We start from the raw sequence: 24,548 nt of genomic DNA on the forward strand, positions 1-24,548 counted from the left end.
TTGTGTGGATGTAACAATGTTTTATAATCCAGTCATCTGCTGATGGGCACTTAAATTGTTTCCAAATCTTAGCTATTGTAAATTGTGCTGCTATGAACATAGAGGTGCATATATCCTTTCTGATTGGTGTTTCTGTTTTCTTGGGATATATTCCCAGAAGTGGGATTAGTGGGTCAAATGGAAGTTCCATTTTTAATGTTTTGAGGAAATCCATACTGTTCTGCACAGTGGCTGCACAAGTCTGCATTCCCACCAGCAGTACGAGAGGGTTTCTTTTTTTCCCCATCCTCACCAGCACTTGTCATTTGTTGATTTGTTGATCATAGCCATTCTGACAGGTGTGAGATGGTACCTCATTGTTGTTTTGATTTGTATCTCTCAGATGATTAGTGACTTTGAGCATGTTTTCATATGTCCCTTGGCCTTCTGCATGTCCTCTTTCAAAAAGTGTCTATTTAGGTCCTTTGCCCATTTTTTGATTGGATTGTTTCTCTTTTCTTTTGTTAAGTTGTATGAGTTCCCTATAAATTTTGGAGATTAGACACTTATCAGAGATAACATTGGCAAATATGTTCTCACATGCAGTTGGCTTTCTTGTTGTTTTGTTGATGGTTTCTTTTACTATGCAGAATCTTTTAATTTTAATGTAGTCCTATTAGTTTATTTTCTCCTTAGTTCCCATTGCCCTAGAAGTGGTGTCAGTAAAGATATTGCTTTGATAAATTCCTGATATTTTGCTGCCTATGGATTTTTCTAAGATTTTTATGGTTTCCCACCTTACATTAAGTCCTTTATCCATTTTAAGTTTATTTTTGTGTCTGGTATAAATTGGTGGTCTAGTTTCATTTTTTTTTTTTTTTTGCATGTATCTGACCAGTTTTCCCAGTACCATTTTTTTAAAAATCAATCTTTATTGTTCATATTATTACAAAGGTTCCTCATTTCTTCCCCCTTCCACCAAGTTCCCACCCCACCCTCCGCCCCCTCACCACCCCCCATTGTCCTCATCCATAGGTGCACAGTTTATATTCAGGCTCTTCCTCCCTCCCTTTCCCCCCTGAGAACAGTCAGTCCACTCCCCTCCCATATCTCCGCCGAACCGCTATTATTGTTCATCAGGTTTTTCAATCTCCCTTTTTTTTTTATTATTATTAATAAACTTTTACACTTCTAAGAATAAATTTTAAAATCTAATAATTTTAAACCTTGGTTTTTTTTTTTCTGCCCTGGGAATTGAGAGCAAACTTGTTTACATGTAAACTTGCCCTTATGCTACCAAAAGGTGTAGCCATTCAAGTGTAAATGGACACATTGTTTAAACATAGCTGCTGGTTGGTATTGGATTACCTGTTCTGGGTGGGAAGGGCTTGTCATTCCCTTTCTCCATTAAAATTAAGGTGTTAGCTTTAAAACCTCTTTTTGGCAAGAGACCTTAAACTTTCAGAACTTTAAATTTTTCAGATAGTAAGTGAGTTATTTAGCATTTTCTCAAATCAATAATACCTCCACATGCCCAAGGATACACTTCACACAAAAGACATTTCCAAATAGATCAACCAACCTCATCCAGACCCCACACAAGGCACTCACAGATCAACACCCCAGCCCTATACTAACTCAACACATCCAGATCTAAGCCTTCCTCATTTGATTCAGCAGACCCTCAAGTTCCCCCAAAAGTTCCCAGCCATGTCTGAAAGGCAGCCTTGGGGCGGAGGCAAGCGAGGAGCGAGCTGTTTCAGGCCTGGCTGCTCCAGGCCTGGCCTCTGTTGCTCTGGTCCATTCCACAACCAGCTGCTCCGGGTCTGGCCACTGCCGCTCCCAACCTGGCCGCTCCCAGCCTGGCTGCTGCTGCTCCGGGCCTGGCCGCACCCGACCCGGCTGCTCTGGGCCCTGCTGCTCAGGGCCCAGCTGCTCCTGGCCCGGCCGCTCCCAGCCTGGCAGCTGCTGCTCTGGGCCTGGCTGCACCCAACCCGGCTGCTCTGGGCCTGGCTGCTCCGGGCCCAGCCGCTCCGGGCCTGGACGCTCCCGACCTGGCTGCTCCAAGCATGGTTGCTGCTGCTCTGTGCCTGGCTGCTCCCAACCCGGCTGCTCTGTGCCCGGTGCCCGGGTCCATCACTCCAAGCCTGGCAGCTCTCGTCCTGGACGCTCCGGGCTTGGCTGCTGATGTTCTGGGTCTGGCTGCTCCCGACCCGGCTTCTCCGGGCCCGGCCACTCCGGGCCTGGGTGTTCCTGGACTGGCCACCCTGGGCTTGGCTGCCTCCGCCTCAGGCCTGGCTGCCACTGCCCCAAATCTGGGTGTTCCAGGCCTGACTGTTGATGCTCTGGTTCTGACTGCTGCTGCTCTGGGGCCTGGCTGTTGCTGCTCCATGCCTGGCTGCCACTGCCTTGTGCCTGGCCACTCTAGGCCTGGCCGCTGCCGTTCCAACTTTCTGTCCTTTTTTTTTTTTTTTTTTTTTTTTTTTTAAATGCATTTATGTTGCAATGTTGGCTGCTGAGTTTAGTTCTGACTTAGTCTTCGATTTTTCAAGATCTTTTTTGTATTCTTTCTTAAGTAATTTTACTATCTTTTGCTCTCACTTGATTTCTTCACATTGCAAACTTCTTCGGTTTCTTCCTCCTTGTCCTGGAACCTCAGCAGGTTGGCCTGTGGCACCCCTTTGTTCTCCGCGGGCTCCTGTGCTGCTTCAGCCTGTTGCAGGGGTTGGCGCTGCCCAGGAAGCAGCCCCCGGCCTCGGCTCCATTGCCCGCGCTCAGCGGTCGAAGGCCCAGGGGCATCCCCCTCCCTCCGGGGGCCCTGTCGCCCGGCTCCTTCCTGACGCCTGTCTGGCCGGTGTCCAGCAGGGGCTCCTGCTCCTCATCGCGTTCCTCCAGTCTGGAGCTTTTTTTCTCCTTCCCGCTAGGGGAGTCTAGCATCAGAGTCAACAGACTGTCCTCTGCGTGCAATGTGCGCGACTCTGGGGGCTTGCTTTTTGCCGATCCCCCAGGACTCCACCTCACAGCCCCGTCTCCCTCTGCTTGAGCCTGGGTCCCCAGGGATTGGCCTAGAACTGGGGTTCAGAGCAGTCAGGAGTGGGGCTCAGCACCGCCGGAGGTTTTGTTTCTTCCCTCCAGGGCAATCCAGATTCAGAGTCAACATTTAGTCCTCTGTGCGCAATGTGCGCGACTCCACGGCCCTGATTTTTGCCGCTCCCCTGGGATTCCACCTCACAGCCCTGTCTCCCCCTGCCGGAGCCTGGGTCCCCAGGGTCTGGCCCAGAACTGGGGCTCAGCGCTGCCGGTTCTGGGGTTCAGCCCAGGCCGGGGTTTTTATTTCCTTCCTGCTTGGGAAAGCCAGGCAGGCACCCAGCCTTCTCCTCCTCTCTGGCTGCGACCTCTCCGCGCGTGTGGGTGCGTGCGTGCAGCATGTCTCCGTACCTTAGGCTTTTTTCAGCTCCTCTGATTTTCCTTCTGGTTTTCTCTTTCCTTCTTGTTGTAGAATTTTCAGTCAGTCGACTACCTGTAGCTCTGGGCAATGTCCACTCTACATTTTAGTTGTATTCCATTGAAATTGTTGTGTGCTGCTGCAGTTAGGTGTCTACCTGAGCAGCCATCTTGGATCCTCCCTTTTTCAGATTCCCTGTACCATTTATTGAAGATACTGTCTTGCCTCCACTGTGTACTCTTGCCTCCTTTGTCAAATAGTAAGTAAACATTATGGCTTATGTCAATTTCTGGGTTCTGTGTCCTCTTCCATTGGTCTATATGTCTGTTCTTGTGCCAGTACCAGGCAGTTTTGAGGACAGTGGTTTTGCAGTATAGCTTGATATTTGGCATTATGATCCCTCCAACTTTGCTCTTCTTTCTCAAGGTTGCTGCAGCTATTCGGGGTCTTTGTCAGGTACATTTACATTAAAGGTTGTTATAGCTTCTTGGAATATCCACTTCTTTATCATTATGGAATGCCTGTCTTTATCCCTGATAGGTTTCTTGCTCTGAACTCTGCTTTGTGTGAAATTACTCTAGCTACAAACTTTTAGTAATTAGATATAGCTAATTATTATTTATAATTAGATATAACTAATTATTATAGCTTATTGTTTTTTTTAAAAAAAAACTATTTTTAGAGCATTTATGTTTACAAGAAAATGGAGAGATACAGAGTGTTCCCACGTGCCCCTTGCCCCACACATGCATAATCTCTCCCTTTATCAACAGCACTCACCAGAATGCTATATTTTTTCACCAAGGATGAATCTACATGGACAAGTCAGAAGGACCCAAAGTCCATAGTTTACATTAGGCTTCACTCTTAATGTTATACAAGTTAGTTTGGACAAATGTTTCATGACATGTACCCAAATTTATAATATCATACAGAGTATTTGCACTGCACTAAAAATTATCTGTGCTCTGCTAATTCATCTCTTCACACCTCACCATGCAACCATTGATCTCTTTTCTTGCCTTTTCCAGAATTTTATATCATTGAATGATACAGTATGAAGTTTAATGCTTCAGTTTTGTTGGTTGTAACGGTTTGTTCATTTTTTTTCTTGATTCATTTTTAAAAGATTGTATGTTTCTAGGAATTTCTTCCTTCCTTCCTTTCTTCCTTTCTTCCTTCCTTTCTTCCTTTCTTTCTTTCTTTCTTTCTTTCTTTCTTTCTTTCTTTCTTTCTTTCTTTCTTTCTTTCTTTCTGTTTATTGCACAAACACTAATTTTTAAAAGAATAACCCAATGCTGCTTTCTTAGAAAGGAATTTAATTCCAATTGCGGATTCACCAGTCTTAGCCCCTTTAAAAAAGTTCAAGTCAAAACAAAACATTTTTTGCTTTGATTCTATTAGTATATGATTTTATATTCAATCAATACTAGTTACTGTCTTCTTTATTTCTACTGGTTGCAGTACTTTTTGAGTAGATTCAAATATCCTAAATCTATTTGTACATCTAACCTGAACCTATTCAGAGTTTGGCTTTTGTTACAATTTACCATTCATCCTATGAATATTTGTCTTATTTTATATTTTGATGTATTGTTCTTTTCTGATTTTGCTACTACCATGCAGAGGTTTGCCAGCAGCAATCTAGAAATATATATGGCACAGAGGAATGGAAAAAGGCAAAGAAAATGGGGCACAGGGTTGCAAATGGTCAAGATGATTACATGGTTAGGAGAGCCTGTATTGGAGATGAGCAAGGAATCAGAAGTCTTTAACTTCCCTTTTCTATATATAGCTAAGGAGAATGTTTTCTTTTCCTGGACCCCCAAGCGATCCAATCGTGGGTTGTTTTTCTTTGTTTCTGAAGAAAACTAAAAACAGATGATGATGTTAACAATCACTCTTCTACTCCTCTTATGATTTGTTGCCTCTCAAATCAATTTTCCAAGTTTTCATTCCTATTCTAAATGTCATTTTATTATTATTAGCATTTTAAAAAAATATATTTTTATTGATTTTGTACAGAGAGGAAGGGAGAGAGATAAAGAGTTAGAAACATCAATAAGAGAGAGTCATTGATCAGCTGCTTCTTGCATACCCCTTACTGGAGATATGCCCGCAACCAAGGTACATGGCCCTTGACCGGAATCAAACCCGGGACCCTTCAGTCCCCAAGCCGACGCTCTATCCATTGAGCCAAACCGGTCTCGGCTCAATGTCATTTTATTATTATCTGTAGAATTTTTCTATCACTTAAATCAAGTTGAGTGGAAACCACGTTGGGTTCAATATTCCTATATTCATAGCAGATATTTTGTGTTCAAGACTGCTCATGTGAGAATGTTTGTGATGTTAGTAGAAAGAAAGGTCTACATTTCAGATTAACAACAAGGAATTCATGAAGCCTGCCTCTGATGTTTTATAACTTCTAATTGCATCTAATCCAGCAGATTATAAATATCACTAACTTCTGCCTAATATTGATCTTGATGCAATAAAAATATTTGTCAATGCAACTAGATTCCAGAATCTCCCATTTTGCCACCATGTTCCTATAAAATGTCCATAGGCTTTTTGTAATTTACCATATTTAATGATGATCAAATGATATCCATTTAATAAGACTTTTGCTCATTTCCGAAGATACTGTGCAAAATGTAAAGGTTGGTTAGGGAGCACTTAATTTAATTAAGGACTGTAAGTAATTGCTGTTAGGGCATATGAAAATTTTCCTTTCCCATGTCAGAATGCATAAGAATTAGAGAAAGACATTTCATACCAGTAACAGAAAAAATTATTTGAATATTCTTGTCTAAATTTTTATGAGTAGTTTTGGGTATGTTTCTCAATTTCCTCTTTTATTCTTTCCAATATTTAAAAATAATACCAGAATCTTTCATCCAAACCACAACTTCTTCTTTGAGAGACCCTTTATTTTGAATGTCTCTTAGCATCATCTGAGTGTTAAACTATTTGTTTCTGTGCTCTGACCTATTTGAATGAAGGCAGGTCTTCGGATAACACCTTCTGTAAGAGAGATCCAAGAGGCTCCAGGAGCTTTTGAACACAGGGAGTCCTCTGACTCACACAATGGAGCAAGAAGGGCAACCTCAAAATAGAGGTGAGCATTCCTTTATCACTTCTAAGGAGGAAAGAAGTATATGATGAGATTATGAGTCATCTGGAGAAGAGGTAGATAACAGACAGATTGAAGAGATAAAGTTTGGACTAACATCATAGATTTTTGAGAAGTTGAAAGAAATAAAAATTCCTCAGAGCTAGAAGTACTTGAAAGAATAAGAAACCAAATATTAATACAGTGTTATGAGAATTAAAAGGGGAGAAAAATGATGTTTTAAGAAATATGGGGAAATCAATGGATAAATGTGGTATTTAATAAGAAAGAAGAATAAAATGAAAATTACAGTTGGTTGAGGTTGAGTTTTGCCTAGCTTGCTTAGGACTTCTGAGCTTCTGGTTATACATTCTGAGGGAATTTTTAGACTTTCTTCTTGCTTCAAGTTTAATTACTCTGAGGTCCTTTGGTCTTCTTATGCTGTAACTTTTAGAAATGCTGGCCTTGTGTCCCCTTGGTAATTGCATTTGTCTTGCCTCTCTGACAGAAAACGGAATATGGTGGTTTCAAGTGAGGGCCTGGTCTGTTGCTGTGATTTCCATAGCATTCCTCTGTGCATGCTTTACTGTGAGCCGTGTGGGTAAGTTCTTCCCTGAGGTGCCACTTCTCTTGATTGCTTTCCCTTTCATGTTTCATAGAGATTTATTAGGGTGTGTTTGCCTTTCCTCCATTGATATGTTAGCTTTAACTTAGAATGCCATGCTTTTCTCTTCTTAAAAAACAACAAACCGACAACTTTTAACTTTTTTTAATTGAATTTTTTGGGTGACTGTTACTTAAATCATATAGGTTTCAAGTATACAATGTAATAAAATACCATCTGCATACTGCATCATGGGCCATAGTAAAGTCTCTTTCCATCCCCATTTATCTTCTATTGGCCCACTATACCTCTCTTAACCATACTGTTGTCTGTGTCTATGTGTTATATATATAGCCTTTTTGCTTAATTCTTTCAATTTTTACCTACTCCCTCATCACCTCCCCCCTGACTGCTGTTCCTTAGTCCTATTCTTCTGTTTCTATTTTGTTTATAACTTACTTTGTTTATCGGATTTCGCATATAAGTGAGATCAAATGGTGTTTGTCTTTCTCTGATATGCTTATTTCACTTAGCATAATAATCTTCAGGTCCTCCCTGCTGTCACAAATGGTAAATTTTCTGCCTTTTTACAGCTGAGTTGTATTCCATTGTGTAAATGTACCACAGCTTTTTTTGTTCACTCATATACTTATGGGCACTTGGGGTGTCTCCAGATCTTGGATATTGTAAATAACACTGCAACAAACATAGGGGTGCATATATTCTTTCAAATTAGATATATTTCTTCAGATATATTCCAAGTGGTATCACTGAGTCAAGAGGTAGTTCCTTTTTTAAATTTTTGAAATAACTACATACTGTATTCCACAATGAGTATACCAGTCTGCATTCCCACTAACAACGTACTAGGGTTCCCTTTTCTCCACATTACTGCCAGCAATTGTTTGTTGATTTATAGATGAAAGCCATTCTGACAGACATGAGGTGATATCTCATTGTCATTTTAATCTTCATCTCTCTGATGATCAGTGACATTAAACAACTTTTCATGTTTATTGGCCATTCATTGTATGTCCTCCTGGGAGAAAGTTCTATTCAGGTCCTTTGCCCATTTTTAAATTGGGTTTTTGGTATTGAGTTGTATACATTCTTTATATATTTTAGAAGTTAACCCCTTATCAGATGTATCATTGGAGAGTTTATTTTCTCATACAGTGGGGTCCCTTTTCATTTTGTTGTAGAAGGTTTTCTGTGTAGAAGGTTTTTAGTTTGAGGTAGTCCCATTTGTTTATTTTTTTCCTTTGTTTCCCTTGTCCCAGGAGATATGTCAGAAAAAATATTGCTATGTAAGATGTCTGAGACTTTACTACTTATGTTTTCTTCTAGGATTTTTATGGTTTCACGACCTATATTTAACTCTTTAATCCATTTTGAGTTTGTTTTTTTGTATGGTGTAAGCTGGTGGTCTAGTTTCTTTTTCTTTTTTCATGTATTTGTCCAATTTCCCCAGCACCATTTATTAAAGAGACTATCTTTATCCATTGTATATTCTTGCCTCCTTAATAAGATATTAATTAGTCATGCATGGGTTTATACCTGGGCCTCCTCCTCTTTCTTAATCCTCACCCAAGAATATATTTTCCATTGATTTTTAGAGAGAGGGAAAGACAGAGAGAAATATCAATGTGAGAGAAACATGTCAGTTGGTTGTCTTCTGCAGCTGCGGCCCAGGAAAGGAGGAGCCTGCAAGCGAGGTACATGCCCTTGACCGGAATCAAACCTGGGACATTCAGTCCCCAGGCTGATGCTCTATCCTCTGAGCCAAACTGGCTGAGGCTCTATCCAGTGAGCCAAACCAGCTAGGGCTGAGCTCTCTGTTTCGTTCCTTTTATTTATATGCTTGTTCCTTTGCCAATACCATGCTGTTTTGATTACCTATGACCTTATAGTACAGTTTCATATTAGATATTGTGATACCTCCAACTTTGTTTTTCTTAAGCTTGCTGAGGCCATTCAAGGTCTTTTGTGGTTCCATATAAAATTTTGGAATATTTGTTTTAGATTTGTGAGATATGCCATTGGTATTTTAATAAGAATTACATTTAATCTATTGATTGATTTAAGCAGTATGGACATTTTAATGATGTTAATTCTGTCTATCCATCGATACGGTATATTCTTCTACTTATTTGTTTCTTCCTCGGTTTTTTTCCTTCAGTATCTTATAATTTTTCTTGTACAGATCTTTTACCTCCTTGGTTAAAGTTATTCTTAGGAACCTTATTTTTTTTTGGTGGTGGTGGTGGTGGGGTGTTTGTTGCAATAGCAAATGGAATTGTTTCTTAATTCCTCTTTCTGATAGTTCATTATTGGGGTATAAAACGCCACCAATTTCTGAATATTAAATTTGTATCCTGCTACTTTGCTCAATTCATTTATTATATCCAGTGTTCTTCTGTTTATTGGTTTGTTTGGTTTTGTGGAGGCTTAGGGTTTTCTATATACAATATTATGTCATCTGTGAATAATGACAGTTTTTCTTTCTCTTTTCCAATATTCATGCCTTTTATTACTTTTTATCTGGTTAGTACTTCTAGTGCTATCCTATATAATTTGCTAATATGCAAATTGACCAACAGCAGAACAACTGCTTGCTATGACACATACTGTCTATGAAGGGACAGCTGCTCAACACAGAAACTGCCCCCTTGTGGTCAGCGCGTAGTACTGCTCAGCCAGAAGCCCTGAGCCAGGTTCATGGCTGGTGAGTGCAGTGGTGGTGGCAGAAGTCTGTTCCACCTCCACAGCAGCACTAAGAATGCCCAATTGTCAGCTTAGGCCATGAGGAGTGGAACTAAATTGGCAGTTGTACATCTCCCAAGGGCTCCTGGACTGTGAGAGGGTGCAGGCTGGGCTGAGGAACCCTCCCCCCCCACTCCGATTGCAAGAATTTCATGCACCAGGCCTCAGTGTTGAATTAGGGGGGTGAAAGCTGACATTCCCATCTTGTTCTTGACTTTAAAGATAACACTTTTAGTTTTTGCTTGTTGTGTATAATGTTGGCAGTAGGTTTGTCATATTTTGCCTTTATTATGTTAAGGTATGATCCCTCTATTCCCACTTTGCTGTGAATTTTTATCCTAAATGCATGATGGATTTTATCATGTGCTTTTACTGTCTGTATTGAAATGATCATGTGAATTATATCCCTCATTCTGTTTATATTATATATCATGTTTATTGATTTGTGAATATTATACTAACCTTTCATCCTGGAATTAATCCCACTTGATTACAATGCATGATCTTTTCAATGTAGTTCTGGATTCAGTTTGTTAATATTTTGTTGACGATCTTAGCATCAACGTTCATCAGGGATATTTGCCTTGTTTTTAATTATTTTTTTAAGTATTGGAAAGGAAGAGATGAAACTTCCCTTTATTTTACATGATTTGATTGTCAATATAAATGAAATCCAAGAAAATCTGTGAATAAATAACTAGAACTGATAAAAAGATCGGTCATGTAGTGAAATACAATATCCATATTCTAAAATCAATAACATTTTTATACAATTCATGTCTTTCTTGATAATTAACTTTTCTTCCAGATTTACTTCATTTTGTTTTATTAGCATTTTCTCAATGAGAGCTTCATATTTGAATGTGTGTTAGTAGTAGCCATACTCTAAGACCCTATCTGTCACTACTGGGTTCCATAGTAGTCAAGTGTTCTCTAGTCACAAAGTCCTCTATTGAGAATGTAACTATAATTGCTTTGACAATCATGATACTTTAGAGTATGGTTTTTGATTTTCATGTGAGAGTCTTTTCCAACATGAGAAAAAGTATTCAAATGAAATAGAGATGTAGAGGAATACAATATTTATTTACTGTTTTATTTGTTTCCAAATAAATATTTCAGGTATACTTTGTGAGAAATCTCAAATACTTTTTTCTTTCTAATGTACAGTTTGCTTCTCTATTCACTGATAAGGTGATTAAAAATAGTTATTGTATAGCCTGGAACTGAAACTGATTTTATGTCAAATGGGCCCATTTGAAGTTTCTTTGAGATAAAGAAATCTCATAGTGTTTATTAAAACAGAAATAATTATCAACGAAGTTAAATCCTGCTTTATTTTTATGGTCAAGAGCAAGAGAGGAAGAGGCTCAAGAAAAGATATTTTATTTTTATCAAGAGAAAGCAGATATTCCTGTCTCCTGGACATAGGCTAAGAGGAAGGTAGAAAGGTTTCCCAGTAGTGAGCTTCAGAAGTAGAAGGTCAAGGCAGAAATGAGTCAAGAATAAATTCAGGATCCAAGAGAGAAGAGGTCTTTTTTATTATTATTAATTTATTTTTATTGATTCCAAAGAAGAAGTAGGAAGAAGAGAGAGAGAGAGAGAGAGAGAGAGAGAGAGAGAGAGAGAGAGAGAGAGAGAGAGAGAGAGAGAGGGAGAGAAGGATATTAATGATGAGAGAGAATCATTGATTGGCTGACTCCTGCATGACCCACACTGGGGACTGAGTCTGCAACTCGGGCATGTGCCCTGCCGGGGAATGGAACCATGACCTCCTGTTCCATAGGTCTATGCTCAACCACTAGCCATGCTGGACAGGGGGGAGAACAGGTTTTGTTCAATATGCACACCCTTGACCATAAAACTTAATGCTCATTTAAGATATTTAAAATGTTGCTGTTTAAAGGTCCCCCTAGGTTTCTATTTACCACTTATGTTTATCTACCAGAATTCAGAAATTTTAGAAAATATCAAAATAACCTCCAAACTTGCCTCAGGATTATTAAAATTAAGGAGAAGTAGACAGCCAATTGGCCAACAAATATCTATAGGTCATTATGATGGTCACTGTCCTAGGTGCCTTTAATTCACTGATATAGAAAAGAATTAGAATATCTGTCCTAGAATACAGACCTTAAATTTCAATGAGGGAAGAGCAAATATAATGTGTAGGCTTATGTAACAACTGAATATAAGAAATGAGTAATTTAACACTGCCTTTACTGGGCTTTCATAGAGAGAAGACAGTGATGGTAGTTGGAAATAAGCCCACTTTGATGGAATTTAAGCTCTATAGTAAAAGAATGGATGGATACTAATCTTTCTTTCTTCACAGTGAATTTTCATTTTATACATGGCAGAACTGACAAAAGGCTGTCTGAACTACGCACATACAATTCAGGTTTAAACAGCTTTAGTGAAGGAACGAGCATGACAGGTAAGGTGTTGCAATTATTATTATTTTTTAACAATATATTTTATTGATTTTTTTTTTAACCAGGAGGAAGGGAGAGGGATAGAGAGTTAGAAACATTGATGAGAGAGAAACATCAACCATCTGCCTTCTGCACACTTCCCCCTGGATATGTGCCCACAATCAAGGTACATGCCCGTGACTGGATTTGAACCTGGGACCCCTAGTCCATAGGTGGATGCTCTATCCACTGAGTCAAACTGGCTAGGGCCCAATTATTAAAAAAAAAATGGATTTTAGGCAGAGGGAGGGAGCTAGAGAGGGAGAGAGAGAGAAGGAAAGAGGGATGGAGGGAGGAAGGGAAAGAGGAAGAAACAGAGAGAAACGTCAATGTGAGAAACATGGACTGATTGCTTCCTGCACACTCCCCAACCAGAGATCAAACCCACAACCTGAGTATATGCCTTGACTGGGAATCAAACTCACAACCTTTTTGTGCACAAGATAATAACATTCCAACCAACTGAGCCATACTGGCCAGGGCATGCACTGTAATTCTCAACCAGACTATACCTTTTCTCAGAGGTCCGGAGGTGGGGGAGCTCAAGATTGGTTTATTCTAGTTTTTTTTTTTAAAAAATATATCTCAACTTACATGCTCATATCAGATTCTAGATTTTCCTTAAAAAACAATTCCTTTTCCAGACTTCCAGACAAATGCTACCAACATCCACAAAATTTACTCAAGCCTCATGTGGAAATATGTCATAAAAATTCTGCTTTCAAATTATTCTTACTTTTATAAAATTTAAAAATTATCTTTTGGTATTTAAGGTTTCTAATTAATAATACTTATGTACATCCCAAGTAACCGTTTTATTACTGGCCAATTTTGATGTTGGACCATGAATCAGGATGAGACTGTCCTCACTTTAAAACTGTGTAAATGTACATAGCTGTTTTATCCACTTTACTGATGGACACTTGGGCTGCTTCCAGATATTGGCTAATGCTGCAATGAACATAGAGGTGCATCTATTGTTTTGAATTAGTGTTTTGGGTTTCTTTGGATAAATTCCCAGAAGTGGAGTTGCTGGGTTATGAGGCAGTTCCATTTTTTTCTTGTTTTGTTTTGCTTGTTTGTTTTAAGAGTATATCTTTTTAAAAAATGTAATAAATCTTTATTGTTCAGATTATTACAATTGTTTCTCCTCCCCCCCGCCCCCTAGCTTCCTTCCACCTGGTTCCCATCCCACCCTCTGCCCTTACCTTCCCTCCACTGTCCTCATCCATAGGTATACGATTTTTGTCCAGTGTCTTCTTGCACCCCCACAGCCAGCTTCCCCCTGAGAATTATCCATGCACTCCATTCTATGCTCCTGATTCTATTATATTCACCAGTTTATTCTGTTCCTCAGATTTTTAATTCACTTTATTTTTAGATTCACCTGTTGATAGATATGTATTTGTTCTTCATAATCTTTATCTTTACTTTTTTTCTTCTTCCTCATCTTAAAGAACACCTTTCAGCACTTTATATAATCCTGGTTTGGTGGTGATGAACTCCTTTAGCTTTTTCTTATCTGTGAAGCTCTTTATCTGACCTTCAATTCTGAAGGATAACTTTGCTGGGTAGAGAAATCTTGTTTGTAGATTCATGCTATTTATCACTTTGAATATTTCTTGCCATTTCCATCTGGCCTGCATTGTTTCTGTTGAGAAATCAGCTGACAATCGTATGAGTGCTGCCTTATAGGTAATTAATTGTTTTTCTCTTGTTGCTTTTAATATTCTCTCTTTGTCTTTTGCTCCTGGCATTTTAATTATGATATGTCTTGGTGTGGTCCTCTATAGATTCCTTTTGTTTGGGGTTCTTTGTACTTTCTGCACTTGTAAGTCTATTTCTTTTACCAGGTGGGGAAAGTTTTCAGTCACTATTTCTTCAAATATGTTTTTGATATCTTGCTCTCTCTGTTCTTCAGGCACTCCAATAATTCTGATGTTGGTATGCTTAAAGTTGTCCCAGAGGATTCTTATACTATTTTAAACTTTTGGATTCTTTTTTCTTTTTTCTTTCCTAGTTAAGTGTTTTTTTTTCTTTTTTGTATTTAAAATTTTTTAGTTGATTCTTGCATTCTTCTAGTCTGCTGTTGGGTCTCTATAATATTTTTTATTTCAGTCAGTGTATGTTTAATTTCTAATTGGTCCTTTTTTATATCCTCGAGGGTCTCATTAAATTTATTGGTCTTTTCTAGGAAATTCTTGAAAAACCTAATAACAGTGGTTTTGAACTCTATCCAGTCATTTTTTTTTTTTTTTTTTTTTTTTTTTTTTTTTTTTTTACCATTTCTTGAGTTTGTGATCTGTTTTTTTTGTTTTTCCCCCCTCTGCATTTTCACTGGTTCCCTTAGCTGGTAGGGTGGCTTTGTGTGCTAGATGTCCTATATGGCCCAGTGGGTTGGCCTCCCAGTTACCTGAGGTGGACACTCTTGGTGCACCCCTTTGTGGACTGCTTTTACAACCATGTTGTAGTTGAGTCTTGATTGTTTTTGGTCCCACGGGGAGGAATTGCCCTCTAGGCCAATTGCCTTGAGGAACTGCTGCATCTATGATGGGAGAACTTCTGTGCTAGAGACACTCTTATGAGGCAAACTTGCTTCAGTGGGGCTTTGGTGCTCACTGAGTCTGTCCCCTGAGTGTATCCCTTATGGATGTGAGGAATTGAAATCTGGTGTTGTCTCACACTGACCACTAGATATACTAGCTTCTGGATCTCCAATGGGGTGCAGGTCAGCTACTGTCTGAGGCCACCCAGCAGGAGCTACAGTGAAAAGTACAGTTTTCCCCTCTTTGCTTGGGGTTTTGGAACTGTCTGACCAGAGCTTCAGTTTGTTATGTTAAGCTGCGATAGGGCAGGCCATTTATATGCAAAAGCTGCTGAGTGGAGCTTGGGTGGGTTTGTAGATTGTATAGGGTAGGGTCTCAGGGAGTCACTAGGCTAGGGCATGGCAAATAGTGATGGCTGCCAGTGAGCCATCTTTGCATCTCTGCATTTCCAAATCCCCATGTCCCGAGCTCCAGCACAGTAAACAATGATTGCTGGGCGCAGCTCTGCCAGAAAGCCACTCTCACTTTCCGACCTGATGGCAGACAGTCCAGCTTCTCCCATAGGAGTTTGGGTCCCCAGCATCTCTCCAGAAAATGGAATTCAGAGTAATCAGGAACTTATCTCCCTTCAGGTTGAAAAAAGCAGCTGACCCAATTGTCCGCTGCCAGCCTGATTCGCGTGCCTCTGTACCTCCGCTTTTCAGTGCTTGTGCACGTCTCAATGCTGTTTTCTCTTTCCTTCTAGTTGTAGAACTTCCACTCAGCCAACTTTCCTGTGGATCTGGGTGATAGATGTCTTGCCTTTTAGTTGTAGTTTTGAAATTGTTTTGCAAGGCATCAGTTTAACTTCGCCCCCATCTTGGTTTCCCCTTTCCTTTCCTTTTTTTATTTTTATTTTATTTTATTTTTTTTACATCACTACTGAATTAAGCATGCATACTGTTCAATTTTACTTTTAAAAAACATATTAATGTATAGCATGATATGCATTTTGATGTGTCTGATTTCTCTTTTCACCATTTTACCTCAGATTTATCTTTGTTGTGTAGAAGTTGTTTATTTTATTTAGGCTTGGGAAGGGGTTCTCCCAGCACCTTTCCAAACTTAAAGCCTCCACCGCAGGCTTTAGGCTTGGGAAGCAGTTCACTCAGCACCTCCAATCGCAGGCTTGGCCACTTCCGTAGCCTCTGCCTGATGGCTGTCTGGGAGTGACCTGGGTGCAGAGGAGGTTCCCCAGAACCAGATCTGTATGCACATTAACCATCATCTCTGTTGGGTTAATTTGCATATTCACTCTGATTGGCTGTGGGCATAGCAAAGGTAGGGTCAATTTACATGTTTCTCTACTAGGTATGATAATTAATCCTATTCATTATCCTGTATTTTATATCCATAGGATAATTTTATAACTTTATTTATAATACTTAATTCCTTCATCTTTTCCACTAGCCCTCTCCACGCCCCTGCCCCCATCCCCACCAATCCCCTTCCCTTCTGGTATCTTCCAGTCTGTTCTTTGTATCTATGAGTAAGTTTCTATTTCTATTATTATTATTATTTTGTTCTTTAGATTCCACATGTAAATGAAATCATGTGGTATTTGTCTTTCCTAGTCTGACTTGGTCTTCATGTGGTTCCCCTTGAACCTCAATTGTATTATACACTTTGCAAATTACTTTTCTTATATTGCACCTACATGGTCTTCTGTTAATACAGAGAAAGATTGGAGCTGCTGCCCAAAGAATTGGGAGCCATTTAGTTTGAACTGCTACTTTATTTCTACTGAGGCCAAAAACTGGACGGAGAGTAAAAACAACTGTGCGGCAATGAAGTCTCACCTGCTGGTGATCAACACCAAGGAAGAGCAGGTATGTTCTAACAGATAATGAAGCAGGCAATCCTGCCTGGGTTTTGCACACCTATCCTGGCTAAGGAGGTTGCTTTCATTGCGTTAGCATATTGGTGCTGTGGTTAGAGGCTTTCAATGAAATAGGAAAGGCTACTTAAGCCTTTACATTTCACACCTTCTTCCAGCTTCCATAAAACTAAACTCCCCCAAAATAAATGAAGACATTTAAAATGAAATATGTGGGACAAACCAAGATGGTGACACCCGAATGCAGCCTACCACAACAAATTTGAATTTAGAACTGGAAAACAGGGGAAACATTGCCCTGAAGCACGGGATGGCTGGCCAAGAGGAGGCTCTGCCATCTGGGAAGGAGAGAGAAGGCACGCTGAACCTCAGGAACTGTGAAGGTGAGGTGAAATGCGTGTGCAAAGAGGCTGCCACCAGACTTCCCTGCTGGCATGCTTGCGGAGCGCAGAGAGGGCGGGTCAGTTTCACTGCTGGCTTACTCCTGGCGTGCAGAGAGGGCAGACAGCTTATGCAAGGCTAGCTTTCTTTTTTTTTTTCTTTCTTTCTTTCTTTCTTTCTTTTTTTTTAAAATATATTTTATTGATTTTTCACAGACAGAAAGAGAAAGGGATAGAGAGTTAGAAACATCAATGAGAGGGAGTCATCGATCAGCTGCCTCTTGAACACCCTCCACTGGGGATGTGCCCGCAACCAAGGTACATGCCCCGACTGGAATCGAACCTGGGACCCTTCAGTCCCCAAGCCGACGCTCTATCCACTGAGCCAAACCGGCCTCGGCAACGCTAGCTTTCTTATTCGGGAGGAAAACAGTACCACCCTATTGCTCTGATAGATGGCCCCAGACAGGGAGAGGCCAGACTGTCAGGCAGTGGACAGAGATCTCTCGGAGGTGGGTGAAGCCAGCGGCCATGACTGTGGGACTCAGAAACCAGACCCCCAACAAACCAATGCTTGTCTGCACCACCCGAAGACTTCACCCGAACCAAGAGGAGCACAGAAGCCCTTCCAATGGCTAGCTCTCTCGTTCACTGCAAATAAGACTCTCCCAGAGAGGGACAGACAGGAATCCAAAGCTTGTCTGTCCCTATACCAAAGAGGTGAGCGCACCTGCAACCAATCCTGCGGGATTCACCAAAGATTGTCTGTGCCACCCCAAGACTCCTCACCACCCAAGCCGAATACAGAAACCCTCCTAGCTGAGACACTTCTGATCCTCATAGCCAACTGACTTGGAGATCAACGCTTCCCAGTGATACCAACAACAAACAAGGCTTAACAACAAGACTGTCCACACAGCCCACAAAGATCTACACCAAGACTGTCCACCTCAGGTAACTGGGAGACTGACCCACTGAACCATATACGACACCTTAGCACACAAAGCCACCCTACTAAATCAGGGAAGCTGTGAAAATGCTGAGACAAGGAAACAGATCACAAACAAAATAAATGGAGGACAAGAAACAACTGGATATAGAGTTCAAAACCACGCTTATAAGGTTTTTCAAGACTTTCGTAGAAAAGGCTGATAAAATTAACGAGACCTATGAGGATATGAAAAGGGATCAACTAGAAATAAAGAATACATTGTCTGAAATAAAAAATATTATACAGAGTCCTAAAAACAGAATGGAAGATTGCAAGAATCAAGTCAAAGATTTGGAACACAAAGAGCCAGAGGACTCTCCTCCAAAGAAGCAAGAAGATAAGAGAATCCAGAAAGTTGAAGATAGTGTAAGAAACCTCTGGGACAATTTCAAACAAACCAATATCAGAATTATGGGGGTCCCAGAAGAAGAGAGAGAGCAATATACCTAAAGAATACTGGAAGAAATAGTGATAGAAAACTTCCCCCACCTGGGGAAAGAAATAGACTTACAAGTCCAGGAAGTGCACAGAACAACAAACAAAAGGAACCCAAAGAGGACCACACGAAGACACATCATAATTAAAACTCCAAAAGCAAAAGACAAAGAGAGAATATTAAAAGCAGCAAGAGAAAAGCAGGTAGTTACCTATAAAGGAGCATCCATAAGATTTCCAGCTGATTTCTCAACAGAAACCATGCAGGCCAGACAGCCGGGAATGGCAAGAAATGTTCAAGGTGAGGAATAGCAAGAACCTATAGCCAAAAATACTCTATCCAGCAAAGCTATCACTCGGAATCAAAGGCTAGATAAAGAGCTTCACAAGTAAAAAAAAGCTAAAGGAGTTCATCACTGCCAAACCAGAATTATATGAATTATTATGTTCTTTAGGAAGAGGAAGAAGAGATAGATAAAAATTATGATCAACAAATACGTAACTATCAACAAGTGAAACTAAAAGCCAAGGGAATTAAAAAACCTGATGAACAATATTAACTGGTGAATATAATAGAATCAGAGGTATGGAAGGGGAGTGGACTGACGATTCTCAGAGAAAAGGGGAGTGGGGGGGCGGGAAGAGCCTGAACAAAACTGTGCACCTATGGATGAGGACTATGGGGGATGGGGAAAGGGCAGAGGGTGGGGTGGGAACCCGGTGGAGGGGAGAATGGATGGGGGGAAAAATGAGGAACATTTGTAATAATATGAGCAATAAAGATTTATTTAAAAAAATAAAATATGTGGGAGTTGAGCGGAGAGATAAAAGTATTTCAGCCTGAAATATCAGTTTATTATTTTAACATAAAAATGTTTTATAAATTATATATATGTTTATATATATTGTATGTATATAATTGATTTAATATAAAGGAAGAGGGAGGGAAAGAGAGATAGAAATATCAATGAAGAGATAGAATCACTGATTGGCTGCCTCTGGTATGTCACACACTGGGGATTGAGATTGCAAATTGAATATGTGCCCCAACTGGGAATCAAACCTTGATCTCCTGGTTCATAGGTCGATGCTCAACCACTAAGCCATATCAGCTGGGCTGTAAATTATTAACTAACAGAGAAATGGTATTAAGTAAAATAGTGCAATAAAATATGTAAAAAGAATCTCCAAGGTTATGAAAAGAAAACGATGTAATATGCAAAAAGTTTACTCATGCATAAGTTTGAAGAATAGCCGCTCTCAGTGAATAAAAGAGTGGGAGTGAGTCTAAGATGAGACTTCATTATGATTATGGATAGAAATCACTTCCATATGTATTGAACATTGTTATGTTCTCAATGTGTGTGTCTTCTCCAAATTTGCATGTTGAAATTCTAACTCCCAAAGGTGATGGTATTTGGAATTGGGGGTTTGGTGGGAGGTGCTTAGGTCATTAGGGTGGAGCCTCATAAATCAGGTCAGTGTTCTTATTAAAAGAGACTTTCCATCATGTGAGGACACAGCCAGAAGGGGCCAGCTATGACCTAGGCAGAGGGATTTTCCCAATCATGCTCCTACCCTGATCTGGAATTCCAGCATCCAGACTGTGAGAAATATGTGTCTGCTGTTTATAAGCTACCCTGTCTGTGGTCTTCTGTTGCAGCAGCCTGAGTAGATGAAGACAAACATCAGGCTCCCCGGGGATGTCCATGATCCTGTACTGCACAGCCTCCTGGGCAGGGCCTCCTGGCTCTTCCTGGATCCCCTTCTTTTCTTCTCTCTCTAAGGCCATAAAGATCTCAATGCAACCTGAGTACTCTAACGGCCAGAACCCCTTTTCTTTCTTTCCTCAGGATTTTATCATTGGGAAACTGGATATAAAGAGCGCTTATTATGTGGGGCTGTCAGACCCAGAGGGGAACAGAGCATGGCAATGGGTTGATCAGACACCATACAATGCAAGTGCCGCGTGAGTATAATTTGATAAAGGAATCCTGACTTTTGAACATCAGGCATTTTCCAGTGTCCAAAGTATCGATATTAAAATAAAAATAGCTCAGGCTTCTTATAACTCTTGGCACTAAGTTAAATAATTTTATTTATTATCTCATGAATCATCACAAGAACCCTATGGAGCACAGATTATGTTTTATTGTAGAGCTGAGGAACTGAGTTTAGATAACTCAGCATATGTTATTTGGCACTGTTGACAATGGTTTTTAAAGTCAGGTCTATTTGACACCAAGGTTTATATGTTTTATTTTTAAATCTCTCCTCCCCAATTCAATATGTTTCCATTGATTTCTAAGAGAGGAAGGGTGAGGGAGAGAGGGACAGAAACCTCAATGATGAGAGAGAATCATCAGTTGGCTGCCTCCAACACGTCCCCAATGGCAACTGAGCCCAAATCCCAGGCATGTGCCCTGACTTGGAATCTAACTGTGACCCGGTTCCTGGGTCAATGCTCAACCGCTGAGCCACACCAGTTGGGCCAAAATCTGTGTTTTGACCACACATTTGCATCTCTAAATAAACATATATTCATGTAAATTAATATCATAACCAATGGTTAATATTTATTATCTCTCATAAAGCAAATGAATGAAATTCTGATAGTTTTACAATATCCCATATTTGTGTAGGTCTTTTAAAACTCTAAAGTACTTTAGTACATTACTATTTTTTAAAATTTATTTTTCTATTTTTGTTAACACTCACCCAAGGATATTTTTCCATTAATTTTTAGAGAGAGTTGAAAGGAGTAGAGAGACAGTGAATGAGAAACATCGATGTGAGAGATATGTATTGGTTGCCTCCCACAAGCACCTGGCCCTGCACTGAGCCAAACCAGCCAGGGCAGTACATTCCCATTTTGATGCTTATATAAACTGCATGAAATATATAGGGATCTTACTCTATTCTTTATTTTTTAGATATGTAAATAAAGGAAATTAAATAAGATGTCCAAGATAACAGGCATCAGAGCAGATTCATAGATTTTAACTCTTTCTTTAGACTCCAAAGCAGTTGGTTAAAAAAAAAAAAAAAAAGAAAAAGAAAAAAAGAAAAAAAACAGGAAAAAACTTCATTAAGACTTGGGACCAGAGTAAAATGTCATCATTAAGGAAGCCTATGGCTGACAGTTCCCTAGGTCAGGGCATGGACAAATAGAAGGGCCTCTGGGATATCTGCTGGGAAGGTGTTTAATGCAGTAAGATGACACCATACTGGATAGTGTGTAGGCACAGTTTTCAAGGGAAATGACAAAGACACAGATGGAGAAAAAAACAACTGCTGCCTAATAAGTGGAAAAGGAACAATTGGGCACTTCTGTTTTGACTTCTGCACATTTTATCCCCAGCCTCCTACCTCACTGTCTCTAACCCTTCTCACTATTTGAAAACACAACCATATTTTTCCCTTTCAGATTCTGGCATCAAGGTGAACCCAATAACCCTTTGGAGCATTGTGTTTTCCTAAATAAACGAAGCTCATGGGGCTGGAATGATGCTGATTGTAAGGACCCTCAAAAGTCAATTTGCAAGATGAGGAAGATCTACTTATGAGTGGGAAATTCTCCATGAACATGCTGTTGAATTAGTAGCCACCAATAAAGAGTTAAATATGTTGCTTTGCTTTTTAGAATTCATGTGTAAGCTTGTGTAAATGACCTTCAGAGAATTTTTCTATTCCACTTATATAAAATAAGTGTACATGTTAATTGGTGTATTCATTCACATAGTGAACACCTGTGGAGCATTTTATAGTCTACTGTATACTGGAGAGCCTATTTGCAGACAAATGGAGGGAGCATGAGCCTCCCCCCCCCCCCCCAAATTTGTCTAATTGTTAAGGGTTTATCAGGGGTGGGAAAAGCCCGGCTCCCAGACCAGATAAGGCCCCCTAAATCATCTGGTCTGGCCCTGCCAAGGCATTAGGGGGTGAGTTAATTAAATGTTCGGCCAAATACAGCAAGCTTATTGTTACAGTGATAATTTTGTATGGCCCAAGAATGATGTTATAAATATCCACATGGCTATTGGCAGAAAAAAGGTCCCCGCCCCACCCCTGAGTTACATACTGATATAATATGATATGGCTCCTCCATTTATGTGTATTTATCTTTTTACTAGAGGCCCGATGCATGAAATTCCTGCAAGGGGCTCAGCCACAACAGCCCTGGCTGCCTCGACCCTCACAGCCCCCAGCTACCTCAGCCCTTGCAATCACCAGAAGGTGATTCGGACAGGCGTTCCACTGTCCGGTCTAATTAGTATATTAATTGTTTACTATAGAATGGGCTGCTCAAAAGCAAAACAGTACCAACCATTCCATTCCATTCTCTCAGACAGATTCATTATTTTCACTAAAAGCATATTATATATCATTTGGAATATAATGCACATCAATGGAAGATAAGTCTCAGCTTTGGCCCAGTAGGCTCCTGTGCTTCTTCACATTCTCTGTTTGGACTTGAACTGTCATATAATATCAGAGTGCAGGCACAGCATAACCAGAGATTGAGCATTGGATATTCAGAAGTCATCCAAATGAGAATTAGAAGTCATTACTGGTGTAAAAACGAAGCAACTTTAAAATGGAGTCAGAGCTGCCACCCCATTGAAACTGCCTTGCAGGTCTTCTCAAACCTTTGGAATATTCAAACTTGCAAAATAACATTTGGACTGGGCCTAAAATAGCACTGTATCTCAAACAACTCTTAACAACAACAACAACACAACCCAAAACAACAACAAAGAAAGCTGATATAATGACTCCTGACTGAAAATTAAAGGAATTCTTTAGAATTAGCATCACTATGTTATTGTGTCTGTACCTATAGCAGTCCCTTGCTTCTATCTATACATTTGTTCCTATTACTTTCTCAAATACTCCTTGCCATAAACTCCTACTAAGAACATGAAGTGTCTTCCTGAATCCATCAGTGCTTCCAGAATAGCCTTTGGATCCCCAAAAATGCTTTTTGCTCCTCAGTTTGACCATTTATTTTTAGGTTAACACTGGTGAGTTGACATAGGTTTGTATTCATTAGGTTTTCTGGTATTTTTTTCTTTAAGTTTTATAATTTCGATGTATGGATTGCCACTCAAAATGACTCCTAGCATATTTGTGTCTCCCTTTTTACTAAAGTTCTTACACACAATTTTCTTTCTAAAACAATATAAAATATATAATATTTACAATAAGGCCTGCAATTCATGCTAATTATAGCAGTTATAATTAATCATAATAAAGCTGAATATTATTCACTTTGACTCTATTAGTATATGATTTTATATTCAATCAATACCAGTTACTCTCTTCTATATATATATATTATTGATTTTTTATAGATAGGAAGTGAGAGGTATAGAGAGTTAGAAACATCGATGAGAGAGAAATATCAAATCAGCTGCCTCTTGCACATCCCACAACCAAGGTACATGCTCTTGACTGGAATTGAACCTGGAACCTTCTGCATCTGTGCATTTCCAAGTCCCCATGTCCCGAGCCCCAGTGCAGTAAACAATGATTACTGCATGCACCTCTGCAAGAAAGTCACCCTCACTCTCCGACCTGATGATAGATAGTCCAACTTCTACCCAGAGAAATTTGGGTCCCCAGCATCTCCCAAGAAACGAGTTCAGAGTAATCAGGAGCTTGTCTTCCTCTTGGTTGTAAGAAGCAGCACACCCAGACACCTGCCACCAGCCTGATTCGTACATCTGTACCTCAGCTTTTCAGTGCTTGTGCATGTCTCAATGCTCTTTTGACTTTTCCTTCTCGTTTGTGACACATATGCACTCAGCCAGCTTTCCCATGGTTCTGGTTGATAGACATTTCAAATATTTTTGAAATTATTGTGTGAGGCAGCAGTTTAGGTGTTTACCTATGCCACCATCTTGGTTTTCCTTTAATAGTATTTCTTGATTGCTATTG

At 39.9% G+C, this 24,548-nt stretch overlaps 1 protein-coding gene across 3 annotated transcripts in view; it reads left to right on the top strand.

Moving 5' to 3' along the window:
- The window catches only part of LOC311619548 (C-type lectin domain family 6 member A-like), a 48,276-nt gene that overhangs the window by 1,577 nt on the left and 22,151 nt on the right, over positions 1 to 24,548 (top strand). The window contains exons 2-8 of one of the 3 annotated variants that reach the window (XM_084878076.1): positions 3,615 to 3,683; positions 6,430 to 6,545; positions 7,048 to 7,140; positions 12,242 to 12,343; positions 16,643 to 16,794; positions 20,462 to 20,577; positions 22,036 to 22,237. In XM_084878076.1, coding sequence (XP_084734202.1) covers positions 6,515 to 6,545; positions 7,048 to 7,140; positions 12,242 to 12,343; positions 16,643 to 16,794; positions 20,462 to 20,577; positions 22,036 to 22,174 — 633 coding nt within the window. In that variant the 5' untranslated portion in view covers positions 3,615 to 3,683; positions 6,430 to 6,514 and the 3' untranslated portion in view covers positions 22,175 to 22,237. Of the gene's footprint in view, positions 1 to 3,614; positions 3,684 to 6,429; positions 6,546 to 7,047; positions 7,141 to 12,241; positions 12,344 to 16,642; positions 16,795 to 20,461; positions 20,578 to 22,035 lie in introns of those variants that run through there. The other 2 variants (XM_084878078.1, XM_084878079.1) reach the window with 2 other exon arrangements.

The sequence above is a fragment of the Pipistrellus hanaki genome (assembly GCF_964339955.1).
Source record: "Pipistrellus hanaki genome assembly, chromosome: 3".
In the NCBI taxonomy this organism is placed as follows: domain Eukaryota; kingdom Metazoa; phylum Chordata; class Mammalia; order Chiroptera; family Vespertilionidae; genus Pipistrellus; species Pipistrellus hanaki.